Source organism: Phocoena phocoena, chromosome 11, assembly GCF_963924675.1.
Source record: "Phocoena phocoena chromosome 11, mPhoPho1.1, whole genome shotgun sequence".
NCBI lineage: Eukaryota > Metazoa > Chordata > Mammalia > Artiodactyla > Phocoenidae > Phocoena > Phocoena phocoena.
This window is the reverse complement of record NC_089229.1, coordinates 92,524,530-92,539,671: the sequence shown is the minus strand read 5'-3', so window position 1 is coordinate 92,539,671 and position 15,142 is coordinate 92,524,530. Positions and strand designations below refer to the sequence as shown.

The 15,142-nt window shown below is 48.4% G+C and overlaps 1 protein-coding gene across 1 annotated transcript in view; it reads left to right on the top strand.

Moving 5' to 3' along the window:
* FAM234B (family with sequence similarity 234 member B) overlaps nucleotides 1–14,840 on the top strand; it is a 33,224-nt gene extending 18,384 nt beyond the window's left edge. Inside the window, exons 5-12 of the mRNA XM_065887389.1 lie at nucleotides 1,217–1,347; nucleotides 6,231–6,378; nucleotides 6,707–6,848; nucleotides 7,854–7,997; nucleotides 8,170–8,251; nucleotides 10,682–10,837; nucleotides 12,973–13,090; nucleotides 14,599–14,840. Of these exons, the coding sequence (XP_065743461.1) occupies nucleotides 1,217–1,347; nucleotides 6,231–6,378; nucleotides 6,707–6,848; nucleotides 7,854–7,997; nucleotides 8,170–8,251; nucleotides 10,682–10,837; nucleotides 12,973–13,090; nucleotides 14,599–14,834 (1,157 nt within the window). The 3' untranslated portion in view covers nucleotides 14,835–14,840. The remainder of the gene's footprint in view (nucleotides 1–1,216; nucleotides 1,348–6,230; nucleotides 6,379–6,706; nucleotides 6,849–7,853; nucleotides 7,998–8,169; nucleotides 8,252–10,681; nucleotides 10,838–12,972; nucleotides 13,091–14,598) is intronic.
* Nucleotides 14,841–15,142: the final 302 nt, after the last annotated feature.

Below are 15,142 nucleotides of genomic sequence, written 5' to 3'. Positions count from 1 at the left end.
AGCCCGTGTTCCGCAATAAGAGAAGCCACCGCAATGAGAAGCCCACGCACTGCAACGAAAAGTAGCCCCACTCGCTGCAACTAGAGAAAAGCCCGCGCAGCAACGAAGACCCAACACAGCCAAAAATAAATAAATTAAATAAATAAATTAAAAAAAAAAAAAAGATCACTGACCACGAGACAGGGAGGCCTAATCTCAGGTTAGAACAGTCTGGTAGGGAAGGGACCGTTCCACTCTCCCAGTGGGAGTTCTGATTTCCTGCTCTGCAAGGTGGATATTAAGGGAAATAAGGAGAAAGGGTTTGAGCAGAGTGAGTAATAGATCCATGGTTCAACCTGCTTGGTGATAGGATGGGGCTAAACTCAGTTATCCAAACAGAACCTATCCCTAGGCTTTCAGTTTCTAAGTAATCTCCCTTCTCTGTTCTTTGTATAGAAGACCATGGAGCTTTTTCTCTTTGTTTTCAATATTTGACATACAAGGGTTCATATGTGAACTTGGGCATTAACTACTGAAAAATATGCCAGGGAAGAATCTAAGGTCTGTGGAGGCATGTTGATTTGGCCTCTTTTATCTTTTTATCACATTCAGACATATGTGACAAAAGGAATGGAAGAGAGTCATATAATGAAGGCTCCTTACAGAGCCTTATACTTCCAGTGTGCCCATTAACCTTCGACCTGAGTGAAGCTGAGTTAAATAGCCGCCTTCCTCGTTGTAAAGGTTGGAGTTTGGGAGTGGGGTTCTTCTGAGTGAAAAGAATTTCTGTGTGAGTTAACTCTAGCACTGAATTCCTCTTGAAAACCTTTTATGATTTCTCTACTTATATGAACACGTGGTAGAAGGAGCGAGTTGGGCTTCTGTTTGGCTGCCCCTGGATGGTTCCTTAGGAGTTGGAATCATCTCTAACAGATCAATTCCTCCATCCCAGACAAGTGGGCTCTTCTTTCTTAGAGAGTCTTCAGCATGTCCACGTTACCTAAAAAATCCAGGTGTGAAGTTATTACGTGGGCTTGTTAGCCAGATACTTGAGGATTTCAGTTCATACTCCCTGCTCCATTTCTCCCCAGTAAGATAAAAATGAAAGGAAAAAGTGTGTAGGAGTTGCTGTCTGTCATTCAGCCTGTTGAGTCTCATTTCTGGCCTGGGAGCATTGCACCTGCCTTTGGCAGAGGCAGAATCCCTAATTGTGATGAGTGTATTTATCTTTCCCCAGGGAAAGCCATTTGGACTTTAGACCCACACTACTTACCCAACGGTACCCTGGCTGCCCCAGGCGTGGTGCTGCCAGACCTGGATGAAGATGGCATTAGAGATCTCGCAGTTCTGGTCATTGGGGAATTGCAGGTATGCTCCGTGTTAGGTGGTCCTTGTTTCTTACAGGGAAAGTGTCAACTTTGGTCATTTCCTAGTATCGTCATTAGAAACGCTGCTTGAAACCTTCTCATTACAAGGGCTTAGGTTTAAATAAATTCTCTTTGTGAGATTAAGTGAGTAAATTACCATTATGAACCCATTTTCCAGGTTCCGTTGACCGGTGTGGCAGAGCTTGGGAGCCAGATAGGTCTATGTTTGAATTCCTGCTCTACTGCCCTGTGGCCTTGGGCAAACCACAGAGCCCATCCCAGCCCTGGTTATTTCGTATGTAAAGCGGGGATGTTATCCTACTTGCAGGATGGTTATGAAAATTAGAACTAACATATATGAAATGCCCAGAGTGGTGCCTGTTTTCCACCCAGCGTACACATTGTCGGTTTGACTATATATATTTAACTTTTATTGCAGCTATAAAACAATGAGACAGACGGATAGAAAGCTCATAAGATATATAGAGAAAAAAATTGTAAGTCAAACAAGTAGCAACAGCAGAGCCCAAAGAAAGAGTCGTTCAAGCTGTGCCTGCTGGTTGTGGTTCTGGTACAGTGGTCCCTAAATTATGCTTCTCAGTTATGCTTTGCTGGAACTCCAGTGACCTGGAACTAGTTATTCTCTGCACAGATAAAATAATAGTAGTTTTGTTGTTTTTTTTCCCCGTAAATCACAGGAAAGAATGTATTAATGGACAGAATTATCTCAATTTTAAGTTTTTATTCCTGAAGCTTTTCTCAGAGCTTCTATCAAACTTTCTCTTAGACTTTTTCTCAGACTGTCTAGTGTGAGTCTGCCAGGAAAGGCTCGTGGACGACAATCAGCCTGGAATATTTGTGGGAAAATGTGCCTACCGATCATTGTGCCTCATTTGATGGCTTATTTTAATTTTACTAGACCTGGTTGTGATTTTTTTTTTTTTTGGCGGTACGCGGGCCTCTCACTGTTGTGGCCCCTCCCGTTGTGGAGCACAGGCTCCGGACGCGCAGGCTCAGCGGCCATGGCTCACGGGCCCAGCCGCTCCGCGGCATGTGGGATCTTCCCGGACCGGGGCACGAACCCGTGTCCCCTGCATCGGCAGGCGGACTCTCAACCACTGCGCCACCAGGGAAGCCCTGGTTGTGATTTTTGTAATGTATATACGGAGTGGAGTTACAGAATCTGCAAGTAAAATTATTTAGAATGGAATTAAACCTATCAGTACTTTACAGTTTTCTGTCAAGAGCACCATAAACTAACTCAGAGAGCTCCACCAGTCACAAGTTTCAGGAGCCCTGCTCTAGTGCCTCAGACGAGACTTTACGTTGGTGAGATGAGAGAAAAGAAGATAGACGGTGAGGGACAATTCCGAAGGCTAGTCGCTTTTAGGGGTCCTTTCTGTTTGTTTTTCTTCAACTGGTCTCAAAGTAGACTGAACCAAAATGTCAGGAATTCTTCACATAATCTTTTTTCATTCCAGTCACTGTGAATAAAGAGACCTGGGAGTAGGGAACATTTTAATGATTACATCCATCAGGGAGTGATTCTCAGAAGGTCCCAAAGTGGAAAGTATGGGGAGTTTCTTTTATTTTTAATTTAATTTTTATTTTATATTGGAGTATAGTTTGTTTCCAATGTTGTGTTAGTTTCAGGTGTACAGCAGAGTGATTCAGTTATACATATATATTATATCCATTCTTTTTCAGATTCTTTTCCCATATGGGTTATTTTTTTTATCTTTATTGGAGTATAATTGCTTTACAATGGTGTGTTAGTTTCTGCTTTATAACAAAGTGAATCAGCTATACATATACATATATCCCCATATCTCCTCCCTCTTGCGTCTCCCTCCCACCGTCCCTATCCCACCCCTCTAGGTGGTCACAAAGCACCGAGCTGATCTCCCTGTGCTATGCGGCTGCTTCCCACTAGCTGTCTATTTTACGTTTGGTAGTGTAAATATGTCCATGCCTCTCTCTCACTTCATCCCAGCTTACCCTTCCCCCTCCCCGTGTCCTCAAGTCCATTCTCTACATCTGTGTCTTTATTCCTGTCCTGCCCCTATGTTCTTCAGATCCTTTTTTTCTTAAATTCCATATATATGTGTCAGCATACGGTATTTGTTTTTCTCTCTCTGACTTACTTCACTCTGTAGGACAGACTCTAGGTCCATCCACCTCACCACAAATAGGGGAGTTTCTTTTTAAAGGAATTCTGGTTGTTGGCAGAAGCATAGCAAGACAGTGAACAGGTTTGTGTGTCCCGAACAAGTTTAAAAATCTTGGCCTTGACATCACATCTGTCTTCTAGCCAGCGGTGGTGGACGGGATGACAGTTCAGGTCTGACTGAGGGACCCTCCCTAGCAAGGGGGCTCTGTTACAGGAATGGCTTCTCACCTGCTTCTACTCTGTGCCTTTTTTGGTGGTGGAGGGAGGGGATATGGTGGTGGAGGGAGGGGTATGGACTAGTCTCCATTCTGCCTGGAAAGTGATAGTCAAGACTAGAAAAATCTTGGAGAAGTGGTGGGTTCAGAGCAGTAGCTTCATCTTCATACTGACTTTGCTGACCTCTGTACCAGCAAAAAAGAACCTGAGGAACGTGTTTGCTCTGAGCTGCAGATGTGGAAGGAGGAATGAGACGTATTAGGTCTATGATATAGAGGGGCGGCATTCTTGGATCTGGGGCTGGAGTGAGGCGGGCTTGGGACACCTGGACATGGTTGGGGTTAGAGAACAGAGCTGGGCTAGCATGTCAGTGGGAAGGGACCTTAGAGGCCATGAAGTTAACCCTCTCACACTGTGCTACAGTCACTGATACGCTGTTCCAAATACATTGGCACCCATTCCCTCTGAGTCCTCAGGCTGATGGCAATGGTGCTAATTTGTGAGACAGTCCATTTTGTTCCCGGCCCACTCTAGAAAATTCTTATTGGTGAGAAATCTGCTTTCTCATAGCTTCCATTCATGGTGCTGGCTTCAGCTCCATAGAATACTCTGAATCTAATCCTCTTTCTACATGAAAGCCCTTTTGCTGGAAGCCTGGTCCCTCTAAAGCCTGGTATTCTCAAGGCTAAACAGTCCCAGTTTCTCACGCTGTGCCTCGCGCAAGTGATCCAGACCTCTCTCTTTCTCGATTTCTTTCTTTTTTCACTACACTTCGTCCGTACCTCTTTTATAATATGGTACCCATAAATGAAAACAGTGTTCTATTTGTAATATAGCCAGTTATATCAACATAAGGAAATTGTTGCTTCTTTTGATATAGACTCTGTTTATCTATAAATGCAGCCAAAGGCTGTGATAGCCTTTCTAAGAATCAGTTTTTGTTTATAACCCGTTAAAATTCCCACGTCTTTTTGCCCTACTTCTTTCATTTTTTTCCTTCCAGTTTTATTGAGCTATAATTGGCATACAGCACTGTTTAACGTGTACAGCACAATGATCTGACTTACGTGCATCGTGAAATGGTGACCACAGTAAGTTTAGTGAACATCCATCATCTCGTATTGATACAAAATTAAAGAAATAGAAAAAAATTTTTCCTTGTGACGAGAACTCTTAGGATTGACTCTCTTAACTTTGGTATATAATGTACAGCAGTGTTAATTATGTTTCTCACGTTGTGCATTATATCCCTAGTACTTACTTATCTTATAAGTGGAAGTTTGTACCTTTTGACAGCCTTCATCCAATCCTCCCTCCTACCATCCTTCCCTCTAGTAACCGCAAATCTGATCTCTTTTTCTATGAGTTTATTTGTTTTTGAAGTATAACTGACCTACAGCACTGTGTTAGTTCCTGGTGAACAGCTTACTGATTTGATATTTCTGTACCTTTCAAAATGATCACCACGATAAGTCTTGTTCCCATAAAATACCCACGTCTTAATTAATGGCCTAATCTTTTCTTCCAGATTTCGATCCGTCTTCCAGTCTAAGACTTTTTGGAATTTTGAGTCTGTCAAGCATATTACCTATCGCTCTCAGCTTTGTGATAAACTTGAATTCTGTTCATTTAGGTCTTGGATAAGAATGATTAACAGGAATGAGATAATAGCTGGGTGCTGTGCCATTCCACTGAAACCTCCCTCTGGGTTGGCACTGGCCCTTTCTCGGGGTACACTGAGAACCACATTTCTTTATCTTGTCCGTAAGAATTCATGATGATAAACTCTGTCAACAGCTTTACTGAAGTCAAGATACCGATGTAGTCCTTATACTTCCCAGCCAGTGACTCTATTCCCAAAAGAAAATCCTCTAGCGCAGGGGTTGGCAAACTATGGCCTGCAGTTCGTTTTCATAAAGTTTTATTGGGACGCAGTCACGCAGTCATTCATGTATTATCTATGGCTGCTCTCACGCTAGAGTGACAGAGTAGAGTAGCTGCTATGGAGACCATCTGGCTGGCAAAACGTCACATATGTACTGTCTGGCACTTCACAGAAAAGGTTTGTGGATCTCTGCTTGGTAGTGAGGTTGATGGTGGCCAGGCCGGATGTGTATGTCATGACGGGGGCACACTGCCTGCACTGATTCTCCTGGGACCAAATGTTACTGGGGATTTCTGGGTATGGGGGTAGAGACCGGGGGTCGGCTGTACTCTGTTTAGCTCTAGGCTAGAGTTCTTTGCCTCAGGAGACTGAGGCAACAGCTGTGCTTTGGAGAACTTGCCCGAGCTACCATCTAACAAGGGAACGGGGCATTTGCCCCACTTTCTAACTTCCAGGGAAATAGAACGAAGTGGGCTTGGCTTTGGGTTTTCCAACTTTGGGAGGTGTTTCTGACCTCTTAGCTAATGAAGAAGCAATGACTAGCTAGAGAAACGATTTGATTCGGAAACGATAAGGCGTCTATGGAGTCAACACCCGTCTTTCACTTCGTCAGCCAGATCTGTGCTTCCTGCTGGTGTCTGGCCGGACGGGGAATCCCGTGGGCCGACCCGTGAAGTACAACATCGTCGGAGTGGGGAATCTCATCGGCCCTCAGGTTTACATCACCACCAACGGGGCTGCCTACATCCTGTTTGGCTTTGGTAAGAAGCAAGGCTCATTTTTGCTACTGTCCCCATGGGTGTATGGTGAGGCCCTCCTTATGTGACGTAGAGAAAGCCTGGAGTCACTGACACCAGCCCTCTGTCACCTCCTCTGTCCGGGCCCCCTGCCGCGGGGCATTCACTCTTCTCCAATGAGAAGCTCTGCCCAGCGTCCACTTAAGCACTTCCCCACTCGTTCCCTGCTGGGCCGGGCGGGCTGTGTTGGACCCATCCACCTGCCCAGGCTCTGGGTCTCTCACTCCCATCCTCACCCTGGGAAAATGCTGTAAAGTTCACCTTCTCCGTGTTGGTTCTTCTGTGCTGCTAGGAAATATCCAGGCTGTCGCCCTGCGGGACATTTTTGTTCAGGCCCAAAATCGAGACAGCTTACCACCTTCCCTGCAGATAGACGAGCCCGAGTGGGAGAGGCGGAGATCCATCAACCTGTCTGAGCTCATTGACATTTACAGGTGGGCAGCCGTCTGGCCCCGTCACAGGGAAACCGAGTCATTGTCTGGTTGGGCTGGTGACACGTGGGCAGACGTTTGCGGGGGAAACAGTGCTGGCCTTCATATACCACCTTCTGACCTGGTTAAGGGGAGTTACAAGGGCTCTTCTCTTGGTGACGTGAAGCATTGACGTCTACGTGTGGGTGACCATGGCGTGTGATCACTTCGCACCTGGGCGGCGAAGAAGGATATTTGTTTGGCGTGGCAGTCAGAGCAGGGCAGGGTGAGACTGGGGAACCGCAGGCAGGGAGATAGATTTATTTAGCACAACTGCTTGTAAAACTGCTGAAGGATCGGCCTTACTCTTCGCCCGTATTTTTCTCTTAGTTGAAGAATCACTTTGGCAGAAGCAAAGGCAGCATCCGTGAAATCTTATTTTTTTTCTTGTTTATTTCTTAACTAAAAGCATGTTGTTTGTTATCTGCCGTGGATTTTACTCATTTCACCCCAGGCCTGGGTAATAATTGTCTTCGTTCTTTTCCTCCCAGAAGCTTCAAATCATTTTCTAGCCTTTTCTCAGGCAGTATCACATTGTGTCAGTGCATTTGACAGATGTTACATAGAGTGGTCCCGGTTGTACAGAGGGAGAAGTAATTGGATGCAGTGTACAGCGTGAGCAGCTGTCCGAGCTTCATGACAGTTTCAAGCATCCTGTCCCGACCTCCGGCCCCTTCCCTGCCACTGTCCTCAGCTCTGTTACCTTTCCCAGAGCATCCAGTGTGAGATGCACTTCTCCTGTCAGTTCCTTCTGAACTTGCCTGAATTTTCTAGGGCTCCTTGGTTTCTACAGAAACCAAGAAAAGGAGCTTCAACTGGAATGGCAGAGCGCCCTGCCTGACAAGACACTGGTGGAAGACAAACGCAAGGGTCTATACAAACATGTACGCCAAGAGGAAAAGCCCCAGTAAGCAGGGCAGGAATCTCACCCAAGCCTGAGACTAACTGTCGGGGTCTTGTTTAACTCAGCGATGGGGTGGAGCTGCTCCAGACGGTGAAGGTGCCGGGTTCCAACAGCAGCAGCCTTCTGATCACAAGCAGCCAAGGCCTCGTCCTGCTCCAGGGGCAAAACCTCACACCTTCCTGGACCTTGAGCCTCCAAGGCCTGCACAGGTTGGCAGTGTGCTCCTCACGTCTGCTTTTCGTTCCACTTGCCCGCGTTGCAGAATCACCCAGAATGATTGCTCGACATCTGGGGCTAGTGCAAGGGAAGGGGGCGGGAAGGAGTGAGGTTCTCCTCTTCTTCTCCTTCGCTTCCTATCACTCACGTTGTTCTCACTTGCAGCCAGCCTACTCCTGGGTATTTCACGGATGATGAGACGTTAGACTTCCTTCTGCAGATACCGAATGGAGTTGGGCTGAAAAAGGTAAAACCTGGGGACTCAAGATCAGTCAAAACATACATCCAGTATAAACTTGGTGTCCATCCCTGCGCTAGGCATCGTGAGAAATGAAGAGAACCTAAAGTATGGTCTCTTCCTTCAAAGAGCTCCAAATCTAGCAGAATGGATAAAATGAAAAGTCACAGTGCATTGCTAAACTCTACAGCATCAGAAGCTTTTCTAGCTGCCCTCCTTCCTGTGCAGCGTTCATTCTGGATTCTCAGTGTACAGGAGCCTTCTGAAGTCTCTTGATGGGGAAAGGCAGGTATAAATAAATGTGCTACTTCAGTACACGTACTCCTAGATTCCACAGAAGGTGGGCAAGCCGGGGTGGCTAGGATGTTACGGAGGACTTCATAAAGGCGGGGAAGGTGAGCAGAGCCTTGCAGCTGAACTGCGTTTCTGGAGGAGGGTGGGCAGGCAGGCAGGGGCAGGGGCTCCAGCTCCCTGAGATAGACGGTAGGGTGTGTTCCAAGGACACACATAGGTCACTCTGATTTTACGTCAGGTTGTACATTGTGAGGATTTAATGACTGGATAGACAGTTTTCATTCCTTTAACATTACAGGCAGAATTCGAGTTTTTAAAATTTCTTTTTTTTCGTAATCGACTGAGCGTTTTGGTTTATCTTCAGCATGAAATATGTATTTATATACGATTGTACCCTGTTCCCTGAGAGTGACTTCAGCAAACACTTAATCATTGCCTCTCATGTATGCCAGGTTCTGTGCCAGGTGCACAGATGATGGCTGTGGAGACACAGCATCAATGAGAACAAGCCACTGCCTCGTGTGGTTCAGTCACCGGGGTGCCTGTACCTCGGACGTCGTGGTGAGTGCTGGAACGGAAGTTCGCACGATGCCACAGGGACGTGGGGAGCAGATGGAGGGAAGGGTGTCGAGAGATGCTTCCCGTCATTTGGGCGTTAGATGTGCAGAGTCACGAGAGCAGAGGTTTGCTGGATGGATATAGGAGGCTGGGCAGAGGGGCCTTCCTAACAGAGTGGTCAGGACGCGCTCAGCTGCTGGAGGGCCTGAAAGCCAGGCCGCGGAATTCAGATGAGGTGTAGAGCCTAGGGTTATTTAGTCAGGAGTAGGGGACAGATCTGAGGACATAAGTACCACTTCGGGGAGAGTCTTCAGGCAGTGCTAGACAGGAAGGAAGCAGTGTCTGAGTGTGTTTCAAAGATGATTCAGGTAGAGACTGAAATGTCCGTTGGCTTTCCCAGCAGGATGAAGGAGGAAGGGTACATATGGGTTGGTTTAGAGCTGAGATGCTGAGGGCTCAGGCTTGGGTTTTAGTCCCTGACTCCACTACTAATTGGTGACCGTGGGCAGATGACACAGCCTCACCCAGCTGTAGTTTCGGCATCTGTGAAACGGGAGTAATAAGACCACTTGCCTTCATAGGGTTGTCGTGACGGCTAAATGGAACAGTATGTGTCACTGGCTAAAGTGTTTTAGTGCAGTGTCTCTAGACTTCTTTTCTCCCCGAGACTAATGAAGGGAATCTTGGACTGCTAGCCTGCTTCCCCTCTGCTTGCTCTCGGCGAAGCAGAGTCTGATCCTGGGCAGAGAACAGCAGGCCCAGGACACTGGGGGCACAGGGAAGGGACTGTCGAAGGAGGTGCAGGGCAGAGACACTGAGGAGAGAGGCCGTGGAGATGCTGGGGCTGGGGGTGATGGGGGAGTTTCTTGGGAATTTTGGCAAAGGAGAGGCTGTTTTGTTCTAGACCTGTGCGGTGTGAGGTATTTGGGGTGACAGGAGATACAAGTGTTGCCGGGGATTATAAATCTAATCCCCTTAATTATCCCTTGAGAGGTGCAACTAAGGAGTGAATTTTTCTCTTAATGTTATGTTTTTGTGCCTGTTCAGACTCTGCTCTTTTAAGTTTGAGACTCCCTTTGGGCTGAGCTGTACCTGCCAGGATGCACACGACACAGTCAAACTTGTAAAGCTTTTAGCCCAGGGGACGGGACAGAGCTGTTGCCGAATCACGTTCCCCATAATCGTAATCGTGGCAGCTGCATCGCTGGAGGGAAGGGATGAGGGTCGGGTTTCAGCCCCTCCACGGTGGGATGGCTGCTCCGTCCAGGACTGTCCCGAACGCAGAATAATCAGCGTCACTTCCTGTCCCCGAGCCTCCATCCCCTCATCTGAGGACGCGAGGAGGCCGAGATGACTTACAGTGTCCCTTCTCACCTGGGAAGGCTGCAGTCCGTTAGACTCTATCTAGGGTCCTGGGCCTAGCTGCTATTTAGTGCTCTCTGAACACCCCGTAGTTGTTTGCATCTGGTAAGCTCCGCCTGTTAATGTATGTGGTATTTGCACGTCCATGGGTTTTTGTTTGGGTGTGCGTGTGTTTTCCGCTGTCTCTCTGAGGATGGCCTGTGCTCACCGTCTTCTCTTTTGCAGGTGATGGTGGTGGATGGGGACTCTGGCATGGTCGCTTGGAGTTACAGCATTCCGTGTCACATGGAAGAAACTCCGGCCACCTCAGCAGCCGCTGTGGACCAGAAGTCTGTCTTCCTCTTCTGGGCTGAAGGGCTGTCAGCTGCAACGCCCAATCCTGTGAGTGAGCCTGGGAGGGTCCCTCTGTCACTTTGTCAGAGGCAGCAGCTCTCGGGGCTGCCGTGCCTAGTCTGCAGTGGGCAGGGAGGGTTTCATGGGGGCTGAGGCTGGGCTTTGAGGTGAATAAGCTGAGATTTCGGAAATGGGCGGGGCCGCAGGGTGGCAAAGCAGGGGCGTGGGGATGCTGGGCTGAAGGTGAAGGTTCACCTGGGGCATCACGGGAGAGAAGCTCCGATACACGGAAGGCAGGTTTGAGAATGTCTTAAATGCTGTCCTGCAGCACTTTAACGGGGTTGAGGAGGCACGGGGCCGCCTCTACAAGGTGCCTGGGGATTTTGAGTAAGACTCACCCTGATTTAGTCCAGTTAAACACAGCTGACCAGCACCTACTGTGTGCCAGGGACCTCGGGGTAAACTAGGAACAGTGCTGCCCTCTGCAGGAGAAGACGGATGGTCCCTGGCGATCCCGTAGCCTGACAGAGGGAGAGTCCTGCGTTCCTCAGCCCTGTGCTCTAGGACTTAACTTTTTTGAGTCTCATGCTCTTCATCCGTTAATGAAGATGCTAATATGGTCCCTGGCTTTCGGATCAGATTTCCATAAATGGTTGTCCTAACTCTGCAGTTCCCTGACATGTGAATGTAGGCAATCTACCTAACATTTAACTTCCCGGTTTCCTCCTTTAATAAAATGAGGGGCTCGGATCAGATGACTCTCAAATGTACGTGTCTATAAATGACCACAAAACAAAGGCATATTACCAATGCTGTAATAGAGGTGCACATAGGAAGTTTAGATGGAAGCACAAAGGGAGGGGGGTAGTCATTTTGTTGGGGGCGATTAGGGAGCTTTTCTTGAACAAGGTGGCATCAAGTTGGGGACCTCCAGACAAGAAGTGTTTTAATGTGTGGAAATGGGCTCACGAGGAAGCCGTCTAAGGGGGGAAATAAGATTGGCCAAGGTCAGGTAAAGTCAAGTGAAGCATGTGTTTGTTTCACAGATGTTCTTAGAGCGTGGGGTGCATAGGCATATAATCGTAGGAGGCCAAGGAAGGCAGATTGGGGTTGAAAGGCATAAGACCTTGGTTTTCACGCTAAGGAGTTTGGGCACCATGCCGTAGGCAGTGAGGAGGGAGTTGGGCTATTTTCTTGTCATGTTAGCTGAGCCGGTGCTGGGATACTGAGGTGTGTGGGAAAGCCCTCTCCTGCTCTGTGACAGTGGTGGGAGCGCACCGCGAGCTTCCCGCACATGTGTCCCCTCCCCTGCTGACAGTGTGGAAGCAGGGCTGACACTCACTTCAGTTGTGTCGAGTGGTGTCTTCTCTTGTTGCAGAGCACGGGCTCTAGGCACGCGGGCTTCGGTAGCTGTGGCTCGTGGGCTCAGTAGTTGTGACTCACGGGCTCTAGAGCGCAGGCTCAGTAGTTGTGGCATGTGGACTTAGTTGCCCCGCGGCATGTGGGATCTTCCCGGACCAGGGCTCGAACCCATGTCCCCTGCACGGGCAGGTGGACTCTCAACCACTGCGCCACCAGGGAAGTCCCTGATGTGCATTTTTTTCTGCTGTCGGGGGTCAGGAGATTGACGCTCAGACCTTGGAATTTTTATATTACGATTAGTGAGTTCTGTTTGGTCCATTCCTGTTTATTTCAGGAACAGATAAGGTTTTTGTGATTTTTTTTTTTTAGCCTGACTCTTGCGATTGGCTTCAATATCCAGTGGAAGCAAATGTCTTTGGCTCAATATATATTTTTTTAATATGCAGATTTTGCCTCCACGAAGCCCCCCTGCCTGCTGTCAGGGAAGAACCTCTTCCTAATACTCCGTTGGCACCAGACTGCGAGGGCCCCCATCAGTTTCTGTCCTGGGGCATGCCCATTTCCTTTCTTCCTTTCTTTTTCTTATAAGCGAGAAAGCATTTTCTAGCTCTAGTGGTTTGAAGAAGTTAGTGTTTAATCAGTGTTTTCAGCTCTTGGAAACGACATGTCTCTCATATGTGGGAGTTTCTCTCAAACACACCCTCATAGTTGGGATCGCAGGGGATGAGTAATCACCACCGTCTTCCACCACCCTTTCATCTGAGTGACATCGTACGCCGGTGTGTGGACTGACCTTTGCTCTCACTGGTGCTTGTTGTCAGGATGTCGTCCTAGGAACCGAGCCACCCAGCCTTCACCACCTGTACCTCCTGCATCCAGCCTTCCCCTCCATTCTTCTGGATCTGGCCAATGCCACCGGCACCGTGACGGCTTCAGAGGGTAAGTCCCAGGGACGGTGGGGTCTGTGTACACAGAGGAGGGAAGCGGATGTGCTGGCTGTGGTGAGGGTGATACCATCGTCCCACCAAGGGGAGGGTGTGTGCCTGCAGACGACAGCAGGACGAGTGCACCGCACTGCTCCCTTGCATTTCCCCTGGTGGCCCCGGTTCCCCGGGGCCGTCGCCCGAGTGTACCCTCCCAGCACCTGGCTCACGGGGTGAGGGCCCACGGCCTCCAAACATGCTGGAAGCTGCGGGGCAGTGTTATCCCATCCCCAAGGGTCCACGGAGCTAATGTTTCAGCAGATGTTTACTGAGCATCAGCCATACACCGGGCGCTGTGCCCGGTGCTGGGAATACAAATCAGACTAGTTTCTCGACCTTGTAGAAGCTTAGGACCTGGAATTCACTGCAAAGGATAAAGCAGAGGCAGGACGTTTCCTCAGGGCGTTCGTTTAGGCTCAGTAGAGACTTTCTTTGGACTAAAGAGCACATGACCATCGCATAGAAACTGGCACCAGGAGAAAAAGGGAAAAAGGAAAATCACCCGTAATCTGACCACTCATAACCGCCGTTAACATTTGGAAGTGTTCTACTTTATATGTGCATCTAAACAATATCACAGAGCAAAACTGGGATCACATGTTAGAGACCTGTGATGCAAAGCCCTGGAAAGTCGGCCACCGCAGCTGGTCTGGGATCGTCCGATGGTCCCTTCCTTGGAGGGTCCCATCCCACACTGGCCTCTGGGAGTCTGCAGTCCTGCTGGGGCCAGCCAGGCCGGCCATGGTTCCTTTCTTTACTCCTTTTCCGTATTCCCTTGCCATTCAGAGACTTGTTGTCTCCCTACAAACTCGTCTGCCTTGACGGTGAGGTTGCCGCTGTGACTCTGGGCCCACTGGGCTACACTGGGAGGAACAGCTCACCTGGAACTTGCAAGTACCCCTGCCCACTGGCTTTGTGCGCAGCAGGGCCACGGTGGGGAGGTGTGAGTTTGCAAAATCCTGCGACTGGATCTAAATGACCTCCTTTTCAACAGTAGCATAAATTGTTATTCAGTGAACGTTACGTAATGGTAGTTAAGAATCAAGACCATTTCTATTACAATACCTGGTTTATAGATGAGGCAAAATAAACACTGGCTATGTACATAGCTTATGCCAGCAGCTACCGACAGTCTAGGAATTGTCAGAATTTCTAGTTTGTTGTACTCACTTTTCTACCAAATTGTCGCCACAGTTGGCCATTCCTCTCCCTCCCTGATCTGGGGCTTTCTGAGAAGTAGCTTCGGAGAAGCACAGGTACAGAGGCTGAGAATTTTCTGCTTTGCACCCCCTGGCACCCATCGTCTGGTCAGTGCCTTGCGTTGATTAGGTGCTCAGTAAACTTCCTCTGTGAATTAGCGAAGGAGGAAATGAGTGAATGAATCCAATTGCCGAACCAAACCACTCTCCTGTTAGCTGAAGTCTTCTGTCCTTGTTAACTGCTCTTGTTTTTGTCTTTCCTCAGTTGGGATCAACGACCTCTGGAAAGATGCCTTTTATGTTACCAGGACAACAGGGCCAAGCTCTGAAGGGCATCCCGCACCCCTGGTGGTCAGCAAGCTTAGTCTGCGGTGGGCACTGATGGAGGGCCAAGTGGTCCAGCTAAAGGAGACGGCCCCCAAAATTGGCCGCGGGGAGCTGCGAAGATTCCTGTCTAGGATAAAGTTCGTTGACTCTCCCTACCAGGTGAAGAGCTTGTGAAAGAAATGTCTGGTTACTACTGAGGGTTGAAGACACATCATACCAACCCCGAGTCTGCTCTTTAGAAGATTTGGGGAGTGGGAGCCTTCTTGAGTAGCCGGATATCAGGAAACAGTTATTTTCAACCAGTGTTATTTTGTAAGGGTACTTCATGACCATGAACTACCGCTCAGCTGTTTTGAGCTGGAAATGGTACCGTCTCTCTTAGGAGACATTTGGAGGTGAGGGCTCCTGGCTTTTACTGTTACCCCTGGCCTTTTCCGGGTAAGGACTCGTTGTGCCAGCATTGTGCAGGGCTTCTGACAGTT